At 42.0% G+C, this 11,132-nt stretch overlaps 1 protein-coding gene across 1 annotated transcript; it reads left to right on the top strand.

Moving 5' to 3' along the window:
* Window positions 1–1,203: 1,203 nt before the first annotated feature.
* Window positions 1,204–8,403, top strand: ITPKA (inositol-trisphosphate 3-kinase A; the record flags this gene model as incomplete). Its single annotated transcript, XM_010287596.1, has 4 exons — window positions 1,204–1,408; window positions 6,050–6,151; window positions 7,227–7,298; window positions 8,200–8,403. Coding segments are annotated over 4 exons (583 nt in total), but the record flags the coding sequence as incomplete, so codon positions are not given.
* Between the last annotated feature and the right edge of the window lie 2,729 nt (window positions 8,404–11,132).

The raw sequence follows: 11,132 nt of genomic DNA, 5'->3' as shown, positions 1-11,132 counted from the left end.
AGGTCCTTTCCAACCTTAATGATTCTGTCATCTCTATGCTGCTATCACTTTGTTCTCCAGATTCTCACTTCCCTTTCCTTTTCTTGTCTGCAGTTAAGATGAGAATCTCAAAAATGTTATCTAACTGTAAAAAATAGATAAGGAATCTGTTGAGACCCTGGAGTAACAGTACAGAGAAGTATGAACTGTCATAGTAATCTTTGGGGTGCTAGCTCAGGTGCTCAAGAGTTATCATCATAAATGAGTTACTCAACTTAGAGGAGTGCAGACAAACCTTTTCAAATAGTTGCAGAATCTTAAATGAATTATCAGCTAAATCAGAGTAGAAATGTGTAGCACTGGCAGGCCCAGAAGAAAGATGAGAAGGATTTGCAGCAGTACATATTTTATTCAAAGTAGGTGACATTCTGGTAATAAGTGACAGCGTGTCCCAAACACCAGCCTGGCTTATTACACTGTGATGAAGAAAGTACACTCCAGGCGCCTGACAAAGTGCAAGCTTTGTGGAGAGAGACAAGCTCTATGAGTCCAGCGGAATGCAGACAATATGGATAGTGCCTTGCTAATGGTTACCAGATTAACAGGTTGAGTGATAACAGCAAGGTTTGTCACCCTTCACCTTCCTGTTCTTAGTTACCTCTTCTGGTTTGGAGCTGCTCAGATAACCTGCTTTACTCTTTTGTTTTTACTATATGAAATATGATTCTGTCTTTCACTGTCTGATATGTTAAGTAAAACCTTAATTGCTTTCTGAGGCCTAAAAAAAAAAATTACACGTGACTGGTGTTAGGGTTTTTTTTGAGGAGAGAGAAGACAGTAAGACTTCAGCAGCCCTATTTGCTTTTGATTTCATTGTAAGTGATCTCTTCTAACTGTCCTCTGAAAATACAGTTCTATTTCATGGCACAGTGGGAATTCAGCTTTCTCCCATTCTGTAAGCAGGACATAACGATAACATGTAACAGTAAGTAAACGTATACTTAGAACAAGAAGTGAATGACACAATTCCTGATTCCTGCAACTGTTTCACTAAATACGCCTGTGCAGTCATTAGTCCACGTTCTTTAGTTTCCCCATGTGCAAATCTGGGGTAATGATAATGCTTACTTTCCTGGTTGACATTTCTTGAGGCCAGATTATAAGTTGTAGAAAGAAATTTTTGGGGAGTCCTTATGGTTTTGTTGGGATGTGATGTTCTTGCAGGACGTACCTGGAGGAAGAGTTGACTAAGGCCCGTGAGAAACCAAAGCTGCGTAAGGACATGTACAAGAAAATGATTGAAGTGGATCCTCTTGCTCCCACAGATGAAGAGAATGCCCAGCATGCTGTCACCAAACCCCGATACATGCAGTGGAGGGAAACCATCAGCTCTAGTGCCAACCTGGGCTTCAGGATTGAAGGGATTAAGGTAATAGTTTCACTTCTGCCTGATCTTCGAGACCAAAATTTGATTGGTTAATCAAAAAGTTGGTGTGCATCAGAACCCAGGTTTTCCAAAGGATTGTGTGAAAATGCACTACTTAAAACCACAGAGTACAGTGTGTTGTGGTTTTAAAGCATCCGTGGTAATTATAACAGAGTAGTGTCAACAAAGTTAAGCATCGAATGCACATCAGCCATACTTGGTTCGACCACAGAGGTGTTGCAGGAAGGACCTAAGCAAGTACATAGTGTAGATACGATGAAAATGAGACTGTTACAAGGAATAATTCAGAACTGGAGAAATAACCGCCTCTCCCCATGCAATTCCTTTTTTTTTTTATCAAGGAACTATACATGTTTATTCCGAATAAATCACAGTAAAGTGTTTTTGTTCCAGTTATGTTTATCTGCAAGGCATGTTAAAAGCATTACGTTAGATATTCCTGGGATTGAGAAAATCCCTTTTCCTTTTAAACACATGACAATATCTGGTATGGATGGAGCTGGAATAAAGCCAAAACAACCAAAAATAAAAATTCTCCATCAACAAAGTCCATCTGCTACTCTTGATGGATAAGTTTGTGCCCCTATACCATTGCTAGGATACTACCTTATACAGCCCCAGAAGAATCCTGCAATTTTCTTTCCTACCCATTAATTCTTTATATTTGTTGTGCCCCGTGGCAATGTCAGATACCTACCCAGAAACCTATTAGGACCTACTCTCAGAATATCAGCCACCTGACTCTGTTACTTGAACGTTAACACTTGCTGGAATACAGAAGTGTGCTTTCTGCTTGCGTAGGCCTGTCACAGCTAGCCTTGAACTAGTTTGCTTGGGTTTAGATAGTGGTGTACCTGTAGCAGCACAGAGCATGGTGAGGGCTGCCCAAACCCACCCGCACCTTGGATGAGTACTCGTTACCTGAAGCCCATGACGGGACAGCTATGAAGAAGTTAGTGCAGATTACCCTGTGTGATTTCAGGGTGTTCCCAGAGCACATACATTTTATTTCGGTATGTTAGGACATTGTAAATGATAATCTGGATGAGTTTTGCTTCCATTTCATAGATGAAGCACATGGGAATAAGAAAGGGATAAAAGAGGGTGACACTGACAAGCAGAGGCTCTTTAAACAGCCTCTTCTTCTCTGCGTCCCTGTGTTGTCTTCTGCCTTCCTCATTCACAGATTCTTCTCCTGTGATACAGGAACTAGGGCTTCCAGCTCGTGCTGTGCTGGCCCTCTGTATGCTGTGCCACCCACTCCTGGCTGTTAGACCCAGGCATCCCCATGCAGGAGCTCTCTGGGTGGTAGATGATCTGGCTCCAGTCCAGCCAAGACACTTCGTGTCTTACCCTTTAGCCATCTAATGACGTTATCAAGATACCTGTTTTATTCCTATACCACTTATGTCTTTGGATGCTCTGTGTAATGGAATCAGAAACCCAGATGATCTTGAGACCTTCTACATATGTTCTTGGAAAGATAGTTGGTCAGTGTAGAAGACTTCAATTTATGTTGCATCCTGGAGAGAGACAGAGCTAAGGGAGCACAGAGGGGCTCCAGTAAACCCCCCTGGCTTGTTCTTTGTGGTTTGGCAGGTTTTCAGAGGTGGGTAGGAGCAGTACAGCACACAGAGACTGTATGATATTTCCCTCTGTTGAGACAGTGCTGTAACTGTGCAAAACAGGAGCCTAATACTTAATCTTTCATTAAGCACAGGAAATGCTTTGGAGTATTACAGTAGTTTACCTTTTCCTCTATCTCCCTATGCTGTTATGAGGGATGTAGGTATTATTCTCTTCCTTTTTACATGGAGAAATAGTGACAGAAAGCGAGTTGTTCAAGCAATACATCTAGTCAGTACTCCCTACACTGTTTCACTGTAGCCGAACTGTACATCCAGTTCTGTGTATTTGGAGAAAAGCAAAGCTGTGCTGCAAAGATCCTCATTTTGAGAGGAGAGCCTATAAGGGTCAGTGATGCCAGCTAATGGTTGGTGGGAAAAAGGGAGTTAGCTGAACGGATATGTTGGGTTTGGTCATTCAGAAATATTCGTGCCCTGTGGCTGCTGGAGTAAGAAGCGGAAGCAAAGAAACTGAGATCATAGAATCCCTGCTGTGAAGTGGGTTCCAATAAATCAGATCTGATTCACTGTATGCACTCCCCCTTCATCAGTGGGATGCCTTTTCTCTTTAGGTTGATGCATCCCTTTTCCTTGCCTTGCTTCCATATCTCTGAAATCAGGCCAGGTTCACTTACGGTATTTGTCCCTCTTCCTTTTATCAAAAATAGTTGGAACCATTGGATTTCCTTATAGCTGGCCCCGACACTCAGTCTTTCATGCCTGCCAGATTCAGAATGCAGGTTTCCTCGCTGGCAGGGGCTGTCTGAACGCTAGGCATCACAAACATTGCCTTTGTAACACTATAGTCTTGCAGAGCAGAGTGGCATGGGGCCGAGAATTAGGAGTTCTGGCTTCTTATTCTGTCCCTGAAACTGTGTGCAGTTTGGGAAGTTACTTCTTCCTTTGATACCATTCCTTTGTTACTTCTTTCTCTGGTACCATTCCATTAGCTGTGGATGAGGGATAGCCATTTTTTTTTCCAGGAGGACATCAGATTTGATTCCTAAATCTTTGTGAATCCATTTAGGTCACGACCTTAACCCAGAGCCCTTTAAGGGAAGCCTGCAGAGGAATACAAGCGAGACCACACAGGTTAAGATAGGTAGCACTATTTTATGGGGCAGCCAAACCTGCCCTCCTGCTAGCCATGTCACTGTCACATCTAACGGGAAGTGCTGCAAGTGGCCCACCAGCTGCGCTGTGCAACGGACTGCTCTGCTGTGTAGGAATGTGTGTGGAGGCCCTGACAAAGGTATGACTTCAAGGAGCAAGTCAGGCAAGCGCTTCCTGGGGATCAGGTACATCCAGAGTTGTTGCAAGGCCCTGGTACAGAATATGAGGGATGGTGCCATTCAAAATCTGTATGTTGTTTACAGCATGTCAGGTCAGGCAGCAGTTACATTTGCTGCCAATCACTGCAAAGGAACAAAATCATAAAAGTGTCTTAACAACAGGGAAGTAAGCAATTAGTCTGTCCAGACAGAAAAGAATGAAAAGGGAGCACACAGCAGCTATTCCAGACTTTGCTCTGGGATTTGGGGCATGGGGAGAAATTCTTGTTAAAACAGCCTTGCTCCAGTGAAGAGGTACGAGGCATCAGATTAAGTTCCAAGTGTCTATGTGCTTTGAGTATTATCATACATCAGATCAGATGGTGAACTTCTCTTGCGTAACTTACGCATCTCATCAGGCTGACATGCCACACTTGTATCTGGCCCACAGCCTTGGAATAAAATTCAGTTTATTCTGCTGCTAGAAAGTCTGGTAGGTGGGAGGCTGTTCTGCCTGGCTTTGCCATTCAGTCAGTTCATTCTCTTGCACGATAAATCTGGATATTTAGCATTATCAGATTTTTTTCATGTATATACTAGGGGCCTGAGTTCTGCTGTAGAGTAAATCGCACTTCACCTGCTGAGACTGGAGCTGAATTTACTGGGTTTTGGTGTAGTGACTTTTAACATGTGGGAGGGAACACGTTTTGGTGATCTGTTGATTTACTCAAAATGGAAATGAGGGATTTCATTGGACTGATACGATAGAGAGGAATACAGTTTGATAATCTTGCAGGCTTTTAGTGCATACAGACTACCAACTGCAATAATTGCTGTATTTTATATGCATATCCTAAAAGCTTATATCTGTGTCCATTGAAATAAGGGGGATGTTCTTGGAGAAATGCGTATTCATATAACCTTTGTTGACAGATGTCTCCGATTCATGGACTGCTCTTACTTGTAGTCCCACAAGAGCAAACTGGTCACTACCAGCACATAGAAAGACTTGTTTTTTCAGTAGCAGGATGCTTCTGTACTGAGTTGTAACACTAGCACAAAAATACTCTGAATTTCCAGGACCCAGTTGGATACAAGCGTGCATGTACAGTCCTTTGCCAAAATTCACACACTTGCTTTGTCACTGCTAGCACTGCAAATCCAGAGTTGTTCTTGGCTGCAACTACCTTTCTGTTCTGTGACTTCTGGGTCACATTAATGTGCAAAGGTATATTGGGAACTGAGTCTTAACCGCAATTCTTTGTTTTTCAATGGGGAAAATCAAAAGAAAACCACAAACAAACAAAAAGGACTACTAAAATCAGGTTTGAAAATGTCCCCTTATACCCCCAGCCAGAGTTTGACTACACCAAGCTAGACAAGAGGACAACCAAAGAGGTCACTGTGGTTTGCCCCATTGAACTTTGCACTGCTAGTAATGACATGTGAGAAAACCCTCCTGCAAGCTGGTAATATCATGAGTTGTTTGGGTTGTTTTTTTTTTTTTGGTAACTGCACTCAACAGGAAATGAAGTGCCATTTAAAGTTATCCAATCGGCTTTTCTATCTTTTCTCCACTTCTTGCTTGGTTTATCTGCTCACTTCCTGTTCAGCTACTCACTTTCATCTGGTTAGCAAGAGCTGAGTTGCTGATGGTTCAAGAGGATTGACTGATGAGGGGAATGATATGAGAGCAGTATAAATAGTGTCTGTGTGTTTTTGTGCAGAAGGCGGATGGAACATGTAACACAAACTTCAAAACTACGAAGACACAGGAGCAAGTTCTACAGGTTTTTGTGGAATTCATTGAAGGCAACACAAGTATCCTGGTGAGTCAGAACTCTTCAGGTTCACTGATCTCCAACCCAATGAACTCGCTTCAGGGCCATGTGTTTTCTGGTACAAGAAAGACGAATTAAACTATCAAGGAAGAAAATGGTTTGGACTTCCAGTCCCTCTCAGCAGATGGAGTGGACATGGGGACTTGGTGGGCTGTGAGAAGCAGTTAGCTGAGACCAGTTCTGGCAGCTCTTGCCGTGAGTTCTCCTCAGGTTCCCTATGCTAGCAAAATCTCAGTCAAGCTAACTTATGCCTTGCCATTGGCTTTGACCATGAGTGTTAAATGCATCAGAGGGATGATGGTGTCTAAGTGACATGGCAGGAACAGTTGTGATTTGGGAATTCAGTCTTGCTGAAGATAAAACCAGAGCATGGGGCAGAAAGTGAGATTAGTGGCTGGCTGTGCTCCTATGTGTGAGACTCGCCTCAAAGAGCAATTCCTGTATGCTACTTCACAGGTAGCACAGCAGGCCTGTGGTAGGTGGCATAACATGTCTCTTGTCTTTGGAACTTCAAAGGATGCCATAATGTTTTGCTGCAGTGTAGAAGCCGTTGTGAAGGCAGATTAGCCCTCCAGGAGGAGCATGCTTGGTAACATATTAAAAAAGTATACTAGAGCTTTATGCATTAGGCCCTGATTTTTATGTTTTTTATTCCACCCTGCCATGGTTGGAGCTCCTTGTCTAACACAATCTCATTGTGTTCTCACTGTGGAGAACTGAAAGATTTTTAATTGATTGAAACTTTTTTCTCTTTATTTAAAAAACAAAAAGGGGGATGCAGAAAGTGTGCAGCCGGATGCTATCTCATTGCATCCAAAGCAAGACAGATAAGTATGCTTGGTGTAACACTTGCAGCAGAGGAACTCAGCTCTGTTCATTCACTATGAAAGCCTGTTAAAGTGTGTTTTCAGATTTACTTTCAAATGATGAACTTGTTGTTTTGAAGGACCTCTAGCCTAAAATTAATGTGATCTCTTCATTATATTGACTCTCATAAACAGAGTATCTTCATTCATTCTTTACTTAACTGTTTACAGGTTGTTTTTTTCTTTTCTTTCTCCAGAAAAAATACCTCAAGCGTCTGCAGGAAATTCATATTGTTCTTGAATCCTCAGACTTCTTCAAGCGACATGAGGTGAGCAGCAAGTGTAATGCTGTGGAAGTGCATTGCTGCTTTGTTTGGTTATTTGGATGTACTTCAGAATAGCCTGCTGTGTTAGTAGAAGGGAGTTTGTAGCAGAAGAAAACTTATATATGTTAACAACACAGATACCTCAAAGCCTCCATCACAATGATACAGAAGATTAAACCAGCTGAGGAATAATAAATCCTCCCATCTTTATAACATCCCAGCATTTATAGCTCTGGGCCACTGCGGGGAATGGTTTATTAGTACTGGTTTCCTGTGGTTTCTCTAATCTCAGTGTGTTCCAGTGGGAATCTTTGTGGGGGAATGGTAATGTGGAAGCTTGCATTTGGTACAGTAGCATTCAGTTGTAGTTTGATAATGAAGACTTTATTAGTTATATTGGATTTGCATTGAAAGATGGTATAATTTTGCTCTGTGTGTTCCTCTTGTATGCTTTGCTGTGCAGAAGGCATCATCAGCATTCTAAGTTCTGCTTGTTACAGCTCAAGATTTTGAGAGCAGACATTTTATTCTACCTTGTTGATTTCTTCTTATCACTAGAGGCATTTTTGTTAATCATGGGTTACGCTTTTCCTTTTGAAAGTAGCCACTGGCTTTTGCTGAACTGCTCAAATTGAGACCTGCTGCCAAGTGAGCTGGAGAATTGCTTTTCTTCCCTTTGTCTACTGGGTCCCTTTTCCCATCTACAGGCCATTTATACGTTACTGATTGATATGGTTATGCAAATTGGGCATGTAGATTGACCATGTGCAAGTGCAGCCCAAAAGTCTGTTGGGTAACAGGTGAGAATGTCACCTGAGGAGGTCGTCATCTTAGTGGGAAGCGTTAAGTGATGGGGAGAGCTAAAGAGGTGTTTTTAACCACATCATCTCAATCTGTCTTCCAGGTCGTTGGAAGTTCACTACTTTTTGTACATGATGGCAGTGGGAATGCCAATGTGTGGCTGATCGATTTTGGAAAGACCACCCTTCTCCCTGATGGGCAGACACTGGATCACAGGATCCCCTGGCAAGAAGGCAATAGGGAGGATGGGTACTTGTTGGGATTGGACAATTTGATTGGCATCTTGGAAAGCATCACTGAAAGATGAGTTGAGAATGGCACAAAACTGGCAGGGCTGCTCTGTAACTTTCTGCTCTACTGGGATCACGCAGTTAGAAAGAAACCTTTAACTCCCTCCAAAATCCTGAGGTCATCAGTGCAGAGGGAGCTGCATATGGAATCCAGCAGTCATCAAAATAACTTTGCATCGGCCTTCTGTGAACCCAAATAATTCCAGATTAGTCTGTATTGCATCAGCCTAACTTCAGTCTGGTCCTCAGAGAATGAAGATCTCCATACTCAGGAATCACACCAGCATGAGTCAAGAGATCTGTATGGTAAACCAGAATGATTCTGATTTCTCACAAACAGCTGGGACTCCAGATTACCTCTTAGTGAACCAGAGCAAGTATATGGGGATTCAGGGTAGAATAACCATTTTTTGGGGGTACTCCATAGTTTGGAAACCAGCAGGAGTGGTGTTTTTGTTGTTTGGTTTTTTTTCCACCCCCTAGTAGCAAGTCTCCTTGCTCTTGTGTACACTGTAGGTTGGACCAACAACTTCCGCTGCATTGTGTTACAGTGTGCACAAGGTGGAAGTGGGTGATAATGACAAGAAACCTGGAGCACAGGGACATGGCAGGATGTGGTAGTGGCTGGATGTGGTAACTGCTGTTGACCATTCCTCCTCTTCCCTGCCCTAGGCTTGATTCACTTCTATCCAAGAACAGGCTTTGCTTTTATGTAGCCTCTCAGGAGATTACAAATACCCTAGGGAGAGAATAGCTGCCTATTGTCTCCAAAAACATTTGACTTTCAGGCTGGGTGGGCTGCTGGAAAAGCACCTAACTTGGCAAGTTTGGCCACTTGCAGCTGAACTTCAGTTCTGAAAATTGGTAAAGACTCTTTCACACACAGATGAGGGAACTAAGGGTTTTTTTTTTTTGCCAAGACTTGTTCCTTTTCAAAGATAAAACCCCTGTACTCATGCACACACATGCTCACACTAGTAGCCAGCAACCAATGTGATCCCTTAAGGTCATGGTCTGACTGTCTCCTAATGCACGTGACTCCTTGGCCATGTTCCTGTTCCCAAATATGATGCTGCCACCTAAGTGTATAGACTGGCACAGCTATCAGGAAATTTATATTTCTGCATTCACAGAATTACACTGATGATGAGATAATTCCCAGGCATCCTTCCTCCAAGGTATCAGCTGTTAACTCAGGGCAGTTTGGGGGAAGGAGTGTCAATACATCACCTCCTCTAGCCCCTGTCTGGAATCGCAGGGCCATCTGTGGTTCATTCTTCTTTTGCTGCGGCCCAGGCATAGCCACAGAAAATTCAGTGTTTAGGTTAAAATGAAAAAAGACTGAAGTGGTTTCTTGTAATGGCTTCACATACCTTCTCTATTGGTTGCTTCTAGTCACTTGAACAGTTCTTTAAATACTAGCAGTGTAAAAACTATCAGTATTCACATGTTCACTGATATTCCAGGTTTTAACATTAATAATGTGATGATGCAGTTTTGAAAATGAGGACAAGACTTAATATCATATTTGATTGTTAATCCCCTTTCAGCATCTAAAGCTGGTAATGCACATTGATCAGAAACTGCTGTCTTTTGCCAGTGTCCTGTGTTCAGAAGAGATTCTGAGAACTTTAGAATATATGTAGGTGACTCCATACTCTAGGAAACTGCTATTTCAATAGTACTGATCATGAGGGGAAAAAAAAAAAAGACCAGAGTGTCCAGATTTGGAAGGAAATGTATCTATAACATTTGTAATTAGAATTGAACAGTCTAAAATAACTTCTAAAATTAGTTACCTCAGATAACACACTACTGTACTCAGAGATCAGTCAGATTTCATAACTTTTTCATCACGTTTAAACAAAACAGCAGTATTGAGTATTCTGTAGGGAGTAATGACATGTGGAAACATTTCATCTGAAAACAGAAGTTGTTTGAAACTGGTACTTATTTTTGCAGTCCACTGCAAAAAAAATTTTTTGGGGGCAAATTCAGACTTCTTCTGTGGCCTCCCAGAGTCCCTCTGTTTTATTTTCATGATAGTATGTTAATGAATTTTGCACTTAGATGTTTCAGAGGGTTTACAGTTTTGGTGGGTTATTTGGGGTTTTTTTAAGTGACAATGAGCCTTCAATAGAGAGCACAGATAGCATTCCAGATGCCTCCTATCTTTTGAACTGCTATGAGATGACTAATTAATCTGTGGTGGATTTCATACAATTTAAAAAAAGTCTCCCTCCTTTGCCTCCTTTCCTTCAGCCAACAGGTAAGCCATTGGCTAGCAGTGCTTGAGGAAAATAGGAAGTAAATAGGTCTCACAGGGGAGGACTTTAGTAACAATATGTTTTCTATAAGACTGCGGTTGCAAGCAGTCCTACCATAATAATAAAAAACAAATTAGAAAAGTTAGAAATGAGACTGTTAATGTGATAGAATTCATTAGTGGTTTTCCTAATCAATCTTCAGAGTTAAATTTCTTTTGTCTTTTGCCACATATGTTTATCTGTGGCACCAGTGTAACTTAGTTTCTAGAGGCGAAGCTTAGAGGGTAAAAGTTTATGCTCAAATGTCAGTTGAGAATTTGAGACAAACTTTTAGAATGACTGTCCAGTTCTAAAGGAGAACTAGAAGCAACATGGTACCAGCAGCTCCAAAAAAACCCCAACTGCTGCTAGCACCTGGATGGTTTGCAGTATGTGGTCTTGGGGGAAGACATGGAGAATTGCTCATTCCTCTGCAGCAG

Source organism: Phaethon lepturus, unplaced genomic scaffold (genome assembly GCF_000687285.1).
Source record: "Phaethon lepturus isolate BGI_N335 unplaced genomic scaffold, ASM68728v1 scaffold2185, whole genome shotgun sequence".
Taxonomy (NCBI): domain Eukaryota; kingdom Metazoa; phylum Chordata; class Aves; order Phaethontiformes; family Phaethontidae; genus Phaethon; species Phaethon lepturus.
Note: the sequence above shows the minus strand (reverse complement) of the source record. Positions and strands in the feature narration are given on the sequence as shown.